The following is a 12,510-nucleotide window of genomic DNA, read 5'->3' as shown; positions in this document are numbered from 1 at the left end:
TCCTTGCACTCGTATAGGTAATATAGATTTGATTTTTATTGTTGATATTGTTCCACCTTAATAATGCCAGATATCTAATCAATAAGATAATAGAAGAAAATGGACTATATTGTACATTTTAAATCAAGTTTCAGTCATGCATTTCAAACAGAACATAATTATCTTATTGCGTAAATTTTGTTAATGCATGCACATAATGATATCATGATGAATGTATGACTTTGTATTACTGAGCAGTGTCAAGGCGATTAACTAGGGCTATAAATATGAATGTTTATGGTTGGTAATTCATTTGGATGTAAGATATAAAGCAAGATTGAGTTTATCGTCATCTTGAGATACAAATCTAGGTAACGAAATTTTGTGAAAGAAGTATGTCAGATACGTTACCGTTTTTTTCTTTCCTTGTAACTCGAAATGTATGAAATCTGTTGTAAAGTGCGCTTGCAATTAGCTTTCTTTGATAATTTCAGTACTTATGTATGACTTTTATTACTATGTCAAAGCAATATAAGATCAAAGTGTATTAGAGATAATAATTGCAATATAGGGTTGTGTATCTTATACGAAAATATATAATTTTGGCGCTGATTTTAACTTACAGGCTTCAAATGTCAAACCTTTTTTTTTTACATCTGGACCGATCAAAGTTCAAGAATTACTATTTAGTCATGTGCGCATATAGTTACGTTTACATTGAAATAGATATTTACATTAATGGTCCACAAATGATACATCCACTGCCATTTTCTTGTCTAAAGCCTAATGGTAACGTATCTGACAGGTGGTAAAAACTATGAAAAAATGTGTTCAAGTTCAATGCTATTTCTTGAAAAATGTGTTTGTGTCAAAAATCACCCGTTGGTTGTTATGTGTTCTCAAAGTATTAAAGTTTCTGAATTCAAATGAGTTTCGTGACTTTTTTAATGTCAAAATTTTATAGTTTGTCCAACCCTGTTGGTGCCCTTTTGTGGAGAATGGCCCATATATCATTCTACAGGTTTAAAAACACAATCAAATCTATAAAGGTGTTAACTATTGACAAAAGCTTCTTTAGCTAGGAAAGAGGTTGAAAGATTAATGGAATCTTGCACCTTACCTCGACATGAGACGCCAGCGTCCTCGTGATGTCCACAGTTGTGTTGAAAGAATCCATTGTGTGGGCAATCTACCAGTCTCTCTTCACTTCCCTGGCACTGCACATTGTCAAGGACTATTCGACCTTCACCTTGACCGAAGCTAGCCTGACCAATGGCCCGTTCTGCAGCTGGATAGCCCAGCATCCTACAAACCACCTCGGCGTCATTGCTGTCCCACTGGTCATCACAGATTGTCCCCCAGGCACCCTGGTAATAAACCTCCACCCGGCCCTCTCTGTCAATGGAACCACCGACAAGCCGAAGCTGGAATGTGGCGCTCGACGGACTAGGTGACGGTAATGCTGTGAAGATGATAGCCCAACAAAACTCATCTCATCACGTCTTGGATACGCATTCTTTAATCCAAGGAAAGAAATAGCTTCAAGAGACAGCAAGTTCAAGCACAGATCATTGATTGATTGATTGATTGATTAAAAGGTCTTTATTCAAATAAAATCTGAGTCGGCGACTAAAAGTCGAATTACACAGATATACAGAGATTATACAGCAAAACAGATGAAATAATAACATAATCATAATACATAAAAAGATACATTACATTCAAACATTCTGTATACACAACTAATACATTTTTAACGCTACAGATTGTTATATAAATACAAAAAGAAAAAAAAAATGAATGAACATTTTATAAACAGTAGCGGTACACTCCTAATTTTTTTTTTTCTCAGAAAAAAAAAAGAAAAGGAAGAAACACTCAGGGCTACTCAACTCATTGTCGAAAGAAGAAGAAAAAAAATGTAAGCTCTTCTACAGATACAAAAGGGAGTACAGGAGTTTGCAGTGTGGTTGGAAAGACGCGTCAACAACCTACACTATACATTCCACAAATACTTGCAGTAACATTATTTTGTTGGTGAAGTGATCATTCCCCTCCCCCGTAATGTACACACATTCACTACCCACTCATACCTAAAGCATTTCTCACATACTCTCTCTGTCTCTCTCTCTCTCTCACACACACACACACACACACACATGCACACATACATTACTGTACATTGATGTGTAGATCGCATATCTGTACAACACTCACAAACGCGCATGAGCATAAACACAGTGCACATGCTCGATGTACAATACAACGTATGTACACACTCACATTCACGCGCATACATTTACATACATATACGCTATACGTACACACAGGGAAAACACACACACACATATTGCAGCTACAAACACACACACACATAAACACACACACACATACATTACTCACACACACACACAAGCACCGTCATGTCCACAAAACCACACCCAACACACGCCCATACAATGTACCTGTGCTAAGTGCACGTTTAAAGACAGGCCGACCTACATGTATTGTACATTGTGTAAATGTCTAACAACTAACTTTGAGTGCAGTATGGAAAAAGTGGGGTTTCCTAGCATGCATAAAATACATAAAAATTTCCTAATCGAATGTATCATTTGTCTTCCCTACCCACCACGCTGCAAACTCCTATACATATAACTATATAAATAAATTTACCAACACATTAGACAGTAGTGAGAATAAAAAACTCTACTAAGAGTCATTACAGTAATAATCATTCAGTATATCAATAAAATACGGTATTGCACTTTTCTTAAACCGATCAGTTTTACAATGCAGTTGAGAATATTTTGTAATATTTCTTAAATTGATTTTAACATCTCTTTGATCCGGTAACCACAATGAATGATTGGGGTGCTTTTCTAACTGCAGAGCAAAATCTAAACACAATTTCCTTCTCCTTTCTTTTAAAGATAATAAATTGCACACTTGTAAGGCCATATCATATGTAACATAATTACAACCTAATATGATTTTCAATACACGTTTTTGAATCTTTTCTATTACCTCTGTGTGTTTTTTTGTAAGACTCGAATGAAAAAGTGGGGCACAATATTCTAGAATTGGTCTGATATATCCTGTATACACTGCAATAAGATCAACTATTGATAAATTAAAGTGTTTCAATTTGCGTAACATAAACAATCTCCTATTGCATCTTTTCACCATTTCATAAACATGTGCATCCCATTTGAGATTCTGCTGAAAATACACCCCTAAAATCTTAACAGTGCTTGTTTCTTTCAAAGAAATTTCATTGATACACAAACTTTGCTGAATTGATTGCTTCATAAAAGAAATTGTCATAAAAACACATTTCTGAGGATTAAGTTTCATGTTATTCAACAATGACCAACTTGCCAGTGCATTAATTTGTCTTTGTATCTGAGATGGTTGATTTCTATTCCTAGCCTCTACAATAGTCAAATCATCAACATATTTATAAAATGAAAAAGGGCAATCTTTACAAGCATCATTTATCATAATCAAAAACAAAACCGGTCCAAGTTTTGTTCCCTGCGGAACCCCTGCATTGCATTCTCTAATATCAGAGATACTGCCATTATATTTAACAACCTGTTGTCTGCAATATAAAAAATCCACAACTAATGAAATAACAAATGGGCGCACATTCATAAATACCAACTTATGAATCAGAATGTTATGATAAATTCGGTCAAATGCTTTCGAAAAATCTGTTAAAACCATAGTTGATACATTGCTTTGTTTTTCAGCATTTTTATACAGGTTATGAAGCATTGCAATCAAATAATGACAAGTTGAAAGTCCAGGGCGGTTACCAAACTGATTGATATCGATTTGGTCCCTAATGTCTTCTAACAGCCATTTAACTATGAAAGACTCAGCAATCTTAGCAAAATAAGAGGTCAGAGCTATTGGTCTCAACTCAGAAACTACTGGGGGAAAACATTTGGGAATTGGAATAATTTCAGCATATTTCCACATTTTTGGGAAAGTACCCTGCTTAAAGGCAATGTTGATAATATGACATAAAGGAAAACATATCTCATAAGCAAATTCTCGGATTATTCTCACTGGCAAATCATAAGACACAGTTGATTTTCGTAAACTCAACTTACGTAACTTATTGAAAACATCATGTGGTTGTATGACTGGGCATTCATAAGGTGAAGGCAGATATGCAGGTAACTGTGATCTGTCCAGTTTATAAAAATCGGTTGTTACAGATAAAAACAATTCATTAATATAATTTGCTACATACTCAGAATTGTGACGTTCTTTTTCACTAATATCAGGTACATCAATCTGCATTTGACATTGAACTCCATGAGTCATCAATTTAATATGTTTATACCAATCAGCAGGATTGTTAATTTTCAACCTTTGTATTCTTTCATTATAAAATTTATCCTTGGCTACTTTTACTGCTCTTTGCACTTTGTTTCTAAAATATTTCCATAATTTAACATTCTTATCAATAAATACTTTTTGTCTTTTTTTCATCAATATTTTAATTTCACAGTTTATCCATGGTTTATCATTCTCATAAATACTTATTTCTTTCACAGGTAAAAACTGATCTATTCGGTGCTTTAAAACCTGCAAAAACATATCACATATTTCAGAAACATCAGTGGTAATGTAAAGTTCTTCCCAAGTGTGCTGTGTTATCCAGCTGCCAAACTCACGAATACCACTATCAGTTAAGGGTCGAACAATTCTTTTTTTCTTCCTATTACCTGAATTTTCAAACTTATATTGTTGGTGTAAGGGACACCAAAAGATACAATTGTGATCACTCATCCCAAGGGGTGATAAAATCTCAACTGGATCATAAACATGACTGATATTAGTGATAATCTTATCTAAAATATTCTGACCTCTTGTGGGTTTATTCACAACTTGCTTGAAATTCTCTAATAACAGTATTTGAGTAACATCCAAATCATTGAAATCTCCAGCTATAACAAAGCCTGCATTTGGGTACTTTGTAGCTAAAAAATCCAAACTAGTTAAAATATGGTCAATATATCATTCACCATTTGGGTTTTTGGGAGGAAAATATACTGTACACAAAATAATACTTGAAATTGACCGAGGGAGACGAGGAGGTCGCATATAAATCCAAATAATTTCTATACCAACAGGGACTGAAACAGAGAGACATCTCGGTTGAAAATTTTGTTTTATATATGCTGCGACTCCACCACCCTTTTTGTTTATACGTGATTGAGAAAAAGAGATAAAACCAGAAAGGGGAAAATACTCAATCGGTGTACTTTCATCAAGCCATGTTTCAGTCAAAACCAGGGTATGAACATCATATTTTTCTACAGAAACAGCTATCTCATCAAATTTGTTTCTAAGAGAACGTACATTTGCTAAAAAAAACATTTGGCAGATCATATCTTACCTCTTTATTCAATTGTAAAACCGGTTTTATAACAATCAATTTTTTTTTTCCCATAACTTGGTCTTTCCTTTTTAAATATCACACGTGTTCTTGATAATAACACTGGTATTGGTTGGACAATCAGCTTTCGCGAATTACCTGTAGTACAGATTCTGTTGAATTTATTTGTTTTCCTTCCATTTCCTTTGCTTCCCCGGTGGGTCTTTCTTTTTCGTGATATTCCCAGATCATGAATTCGCTTCCACACTGTATATTGTAGTTTGGGCAAATGCTGAGGAATGCGTGGAGTTTGGCGACATCTTAAAGCCAGCGGGGCACGTTGTCTGTTGAGATATTGATGAGGGAGTGTTGAATTCAAATATGGCGAAGAGGTACACGCATGGAGTCCTAGGCACTCATGCACATGAAGCTGATGACTGGAAGTTGTGGAATTCCACCCATGCTTAGTCGAAACACCGTCTGCGGATGGCCAATTATAAGAAGTACGACTACGATGACTGATGTTTTGACGTTGAGGTCCTGGATTTGGTTCTATGTCTCCACAGATGGTAAGAGACAGTTGAAATGTTGCTCTTGTGTTTGCATAGTATTCTATGCGAGCCCCTAATTTCAAACGTTTCAGCTGACATTGCGGTAACTTTGATTTTGTGTTGAAGTTGCTCTCAGTACTTGTGTGTGTACAAACAGATAACAGAAGAAATAATACGATGGTCCAAGTTCGAAACATCGGTAAGTGCGGCACAACAGATCCCACTCTACGATTGTAATAGTAATGCTTGAAGTGGGTGGGTTCAGACAAAGCTCACCTCAGTGCCAGTGGCACAATGCCGACTTCAGTGAGTTGTAGGTTTTGAGCAGGTACGAAGTCTCAAATAAAGCCAGCTTAGCCAGGATTGTAGTAAAAATGGTTGTTGGTTGAGAGAGGACGAACACGGGTACATTGTATACATATCCTCTGTAGTAGCAGGGTAGGTAGAGCCTACCCACTCATTAACCGTGACAGGCTACAGCAAAGATGGCGGAGTAAAAAAGTCACTTACGTAATGCGATGGTTGTGTGCGTCTAGTCCGTACACAGAACATGTAGGTGCAGTCTTGACAGTGCATATTGTGGCTTGCGTTCCGTAATACCACATGGAGAACATTCCCTCGAGCCAAGTCACGAGGCTAGGCGAAGGTGAGGACTGTTGGTTTAAAATCTGGGTACAGGCACAATGATAATGGTCCTCAAAAAGTCCTGTGTAATCCTGGATAATAAAACAATGTTCTGTCATATAATACTAGTTGAAACACAACCAAGTAAGTCCCAAAAATGACAGAATTTCAGAGCACTCGGTGGGGCAACCTCTGCAAGGTGCGCGCGCACAATTCATTTAGATCAGACTCTTCCTGCAATTTTCACAAGTTCATCAAAGTTTTTTGACACTGTCAGTTCAAGATTAAGGGAGTAATGACTGCCTAATTTCCACTTATCACTGACATCAGATTTGCAAGCTTTTCCATGTATTCAAACATCAGCTCTTCCGCAATCTCACAAAATCCTTTCTCTCTCTACAAGGTCAAATAAAGCCAGCAAATATACTGGATAACGGGGTTGCTTCCCTAATTACACAAGCTTCTTGAGCTAAGTAAGAGCTAGAAAGCTTGCTGGAAGCTTTGCACCTTACCTCGACATGACACGCCAGCATCCTCGTGATGTCCACAGTTGTGTTGAAAGAATCCATTGTGTGGGCAATCTACCAGTCTCTCTTCACTTCCCTGGCACTGCACATTGTCAAGGACTATTCGACCTTCACCTTGACCGAAGCTAGCCTGACCAATGGCCCGTTCTGCAGCTGGATAGCCCAGCATCCTACAAACCACCTCGGCGTCATTGCTGTCCCACTGGTCATCACAGATTGTCCCCCAGGCACCCTGGTAATAAACCTCCACCCGGCCCTCTCTGTTATTGGAACCACCGACAAGCCGAAGCTGGAGTGGGGCGCTCGACGGACTAGGTGACGGTAATGCTGTGGAGATAATAGCCCAATTATTCTCACTTTTTTGCCGTCTTTGTAACAAATTGTATTTAATACACTAATTTACCTTTAGGATAATTCAAATTGCCGTGTTTAGTTTAATATGCCATATATTAGACAGTCTCGGATTGTATAAGAAATAATCTTCCTGCAGGGATCATCAGTGTCATATGTGCTACTGCGGTGTATTGACTAGGTTGCGCAGGTATAAATATCATGCGTTCGAGGTATCTATCAAGATCTGTCTTCTCTTATAAAAAGTCTTTGCGATTTTATATATTCATCTTTCTTTTTCGATATTTTCACCTTCTCGTCACCTAAAAATATCGCCTATGCAGGAACTCATAAACTGAAGCAACGCCATTACTTTTGACTTTCTAGTTTGTCAGAGTAATTAGATTTCGAATTGAAGGTTTATCGTTGATATCCTTTATATCAAATGCAGTATAAAAACCCACCTGCACATACCACACCAGCATCCTCGGTATGTTGACAGTTGTGTTGAAAGAATCCATTGTGCCTACAATCTGCCAAATTCTGTTCTCTTCCCTGACATTGCACATTGTCCAGGACTATGCGACCTTGGCCTCGACCAAAGCGAGCGCCACTAACGGCTCTTATTGCAGCGGGAAAACCAAGCATCCTGCACACAACCGCTGCATCTCTGCGGTCCCACTGGTCATCACAGACTGTTCCCCAACGGCCACGATAGAGAACCTCCACACGCCCAATTCTGTTACTTGGACCACCGACAAGTCGAACCCTCAGCAGGGTACTTGGCGGAGGAGATTCTGGTGCCTCAGTCGGGGTGACTGGCTGCACAGTGATAGGTTGGCCTGTACATGAAGTCCAGGTATTTCGGAAACTTATTTAAACTCCAATTTTCAATTCTTAGATACAAACATTTTAAAAATGACAGAAATTTTAAGGAAAGTTCATACACCTACTTTTCTTATAAAATAGGTTGAACAGATAGGTTTATGTACTGTTAACTTCAGAACTTTTCATTTTTAAAATTGTCTCTACGAATAAATTTACAACTGATTATAAAGGTCGTTCAAATATCTTCTACAGTGTCTTGAATCCATATATCATTCCACAGGTTTAAAAACACAATCAAATCTATAAAGGTGTTAACTATTGACAAAAGCTTCTTTAGCTAGGAAAGAGGTTGAAAGATTAATGGAATCTTGCACCTTACCTCGACATGAGACGCCAGCGTCCTCGTGATGTCCACAGTTGTGTTGAAAGAATCCATTGTGTGGGCAATCTACCAGTCTCTCTTCACTTCCCTGGCACTGCACATTGTCAAGGACTATTCGACCTTCACCTTGACCGAAGCTAGCCTGACCAATGGCCCGTTCTGCAGCTGGATAGCCCAGCATCCTACAAACCACCTCGGCGTCATTGCTGTCCCACTGGTCATCACAGATTGTCCCCCAGGCACCCTGGTAATAAACCTCCACCCGGCCCTCTCTGTCATTGGAACCACCGACAAGCCGAAGCTGGAATGGGGCTCTCGACGGACTAGGTGACGGTAATGCTGTGAAGATGATAGCCCAACAAAACTCATCTCATCACGTCTTGGATACGCATTTTTTAATCCAAGGAAAGAAATAGCTTCAAGAGACAGCAAGTTCAAGCACAGAGCAGACTCTTCCTGCAATTTTCACAAGTTCATCAAAGTTTTTTGACACTGTCAATTCAAGATCATTACAGGAGTAATGACTGCCTAATTTCCACTTATCACTGACATCAGATTTGCAAGCTTTTCCATGTATTCAAACATCAGCTCTTCCACAATCTCACAAAACCCTTTCTCTCTCTACAAGGTCAAATAAAGCCAGCAAATATACTGGATAACGGGGTGCTTCCCTAATTACACAAGCTTCTTTAGCTAAGTAAGAGCTAGAAAGCTTGCTGGAAGCTTTGCACCTTACCTCGACATGAGACGCCAGCATCCTCGTGATGTCCACAGTTGTGTTGAAAGAATCCATTGTGTGGGCAATCTACCAGTCTCTCTTCACTTCCCTGGCACTGCACATTGTCAAGGACTATTCGACCTTCACCTTGACCGAAGCTAGCCTGACCAATGGCCCGTTCTGCAGCTGGATAGCCCAGCATCCTACAAACCACCTCGGCGTCATTGCTGTCCCACTGGTCATCACAGATTGTCCCCCAGGCACCCTGGTAATAAACCTCCACCCGGCCCTCTCTGTTATTGGAACCACCGACAAGCCGAAGCTGGAATGGGGCGCTCGACGGACTAGGTGACGGTAATGCTGTGGAGATAATAGCCCAATTATTCTCACTTTTTTGCCGTCTTTGTAACAAATTGTATTTAATACACTAATTTACCTTTAGGATAATTCAAATTGCCGTGTTTAGTTTAATATGCCATATATTAGACAGTCTCGGATTGTATAAGAAATAATCTTCCTGCAGGGATCATCAGTGTCATATGTGCTGCTGCGGTGTATTGACTAGGTTGCGTAGGTATAAATATCATGCGTTCGAGGTATCTATCAAGATCTGTCTCCTCTTATAAAAAGTCTTTGCGATTTTATATATTCATCTTTCTTTTTCGATATTTTCACCTTCTCGTCACCTAAAAATATCGCCTATCCAGGAACTCATAAACTGAAGCAACGCCATTACTTTGGACTTTCTAGTTTGTCAGAGTAATTAGATTTCGAATTGAAGGTTTATCGTTGATATCCTTTATATCAAATGCAGTATAAAAACCCACCTGCACATACCACACCAGCATCCTCGGTATGTTGACAGTTGTGTTGAAAGAATCCATTGTGCCTACAATCTGCCAAATTCTGTTCTCTTCCCTGACATTGCACATTGTCCAGGACTATGCGACCTTGGCCTCGACCAAAGCGAGCGCCACTAACGGCTCTTATTGCAGCGGGAAAACCAAGCATTCTGCACACAACCGCTGCATCTCTGCGGTCCCACTGGTCATCACAGACTGTTCCCCAACGGCCACGATAGAGAACCTCCACACGCCCAATTCTGTTACTTGGACCACCGACAAGTCGAACCCTCAACAGGGTACTTGGCGGAGGAGATTCTGGTGCCTCTGTCGGGGTGACTGGCTGCACAGTGATAGGTTGGCCTGTACATGAAGTCCAGGTATTTCGGAAACTTATTTAAACTCCAATTTTCAATTCTTAGATACAAACATTTTAAAAATGACAGAAATTTTAAGGAAAGTTCATACACCTACTTTTCTTATAAAATAGGTTGAACAGATAGGTTTATGTACTGTTAACTTCAGAACTTTTCATGTTAAAAATTGTCTCTACGAATAAATTTACAACTGATTATAAAGGTCGTTCAAATATCTTCTACAGTGTCTTGAATCCATATATCATTCCACAGGTTTAAAAACACAATCAAATCTATAAAGGTGTTAACTATTGACAAAAGCTTCTTTAGCTAGGAAAGAGGTTGAAAGATTAATGGAATCTTGCACCTTACACTCTAAGAAAAAAAGGTTCTCAAATGGTTCTCGTCGGCTCCAAAATGGTTCTCATCAGATGGTTCTCGCAAAATGGTTCCGATGAGCACCTATGAATGGTTCCCAATCGAAATGGTTCCGTTCGTCACCATTTGCTAGTATGCGACCCAGTCCCCGAGTGTTATTTGTGGTACTCCTGCAGGTCAAACAATATCTTTAGGTCCACTTTCATTTTTCCCCTTGCTGTATATTCGAATGTCAGATGTAAGAATCACCAAAACTGTGGTATTGGTACAAAAATATTGTATGTGTTTCTACTGCTGTGATAATAAAAAGTACATATTGTTTTTATCGTAGACTAATGACTTCTCTTGGCTGCGTGCCAACTGACAGCTGCCATCATCCAATTTTAGCGCTCGATCAGATATGCGTACGCGTAAACGTACACATACTAGTACTGCACTGTAGGACTACTACGTAGTATGTAACCGCGGCGGCACGCGCCGCGGCTATGTAGCCCTGTGCTGCCTGCCTAGCCTGCGCCTATGCAAACCTACCACCACATAGCGGCAGAGTGCCAATGCAATACCACACATGCAGCGAGCGGCAGCAGACGGCTATAGTGTAGACACTTACACAAACACATCACACCCATAACGAACGGCACCCGGTAACGTTCATTACTTTTGACAAAGTGGACTGGAAACGTGTCACTGTCAATTTCATTTTCGCCATGGCAGTCATCACAATTTAGGAGAAGAGGTAAGATTTTTAGTTTTAATGTGGTTTTATCTCATTTTTAGATGACATTCGTTCGACGTTGGTACAAAATCAAGGTAGAATGTTACGTGTTAGATTCATCACTCAGTTTTTGTTTTCAGTCAGTGATTAACCTTTGACAGTTAACGGTTAGCTAGATCCCAATGTTAGATCTAATTTGATCGAAGCTGCTATCTTGTGTAATGTTTACCAGGTACAGTAGATCCAGATCTATCAATAACATATTAGGCTGAGCTGACACTTTACAATTAGAAATTTGGCATAGCAATGGCTCATGGGCTAGCCCGAACAGACGCCGTGCGGGGCCGGAGCATGGCTGTCACGTTTTTACAGCGACTGGGCCGGGCTAAGTTACTTAGCTAGGTATGCATGTAACGTTTAGACATTTCTATGCCTATTAAAAATAGAGTCTACTAACTCCGAAACATAGCCCAAACGCCGAACGCAAAGATAACTGTGTACAAGGAGCGCCCCGGGGCAAGGTCTTTACCGTCTACATGCAGTAAGGAAATTTGTTCTAATGACTATTAATGTTAGAAGCTTATAAGTTACAATGTATAACTGTCAGTGTTAACGTTAGAGCCAATAGAGGTCTGTCTACAGCCCAGTAGGCCTAACTGTTAGGTCAAAATCTCTTCAGTATGTTTTCAGGCTTGTTCTTAGTGAGGAGTCACGCCGTGTAATGCCGTGTTCTGTTTATCGAATTATAGCAATGACATTGTTTTATTAACGCGGTGTAGGTCTATTGTATCTTTCAATTCATATATCAGGGAAGTGGACACACCAACATGCACAGAAACCAGGGAACAAGTAGAGTCTAACTCTGGCCGGGACGATGAAGCAGTA

The 12,510-nt window shown here is 39.2% G+C and overlaps 1 protein-coding gene across 1 annotated transcript in view; it reads right to left on the bottom strand.

Moving 5' to 3' along the window:
• Positions 1-6,561: 6,561 nt before the first annotated feature.
• The window catches only part of LOC139726683 (scavenger receptor cysteine-rich domain-containing protein DMBT1-like), a 57,646-nt gene continuing 51,697 nt past the window's right edge, over positions 6,562-12,510 (bottom strand). Inside the window, exons 26-28 of the mRNA XM_071637670.1 lie at positions 9,346-9,694; positions 8,614-8,930; positions 6,562-6,593 (exon numbers count right to left, since the gene is read on the bottom strand). Coding sequence (XP_071493771.1) covers positions 6,562-6,593; positions 8,614-8,930; positions 9,346-9,694 — 698 coding nt within the window. The remainder of the gene's footprint in view (positions 6,594-8,613; positions 8,931-9,345; positions 9,695-12,510) is intronic.

The sequence above is a fragment of the Diadema antillarum genome, unplaced genomic scaffold (assembly GCF_040938485.1).
Source record: "Diadema antillarum isolate AM-2024a unplaced genomic scaffold, OU_Dant_1.0 seq00000096_RagTag, whole genome shotgun sequence".
Lineage (NCBI taxonomy): Eukaryota > Metazoa > Echinodermata > Echinoidea > Diadematoida > Diadematidae > Diadema > Diadema antillarum.
This window is presented reverse-complemented; position numbering and strand designations above follow the sequence as displayed.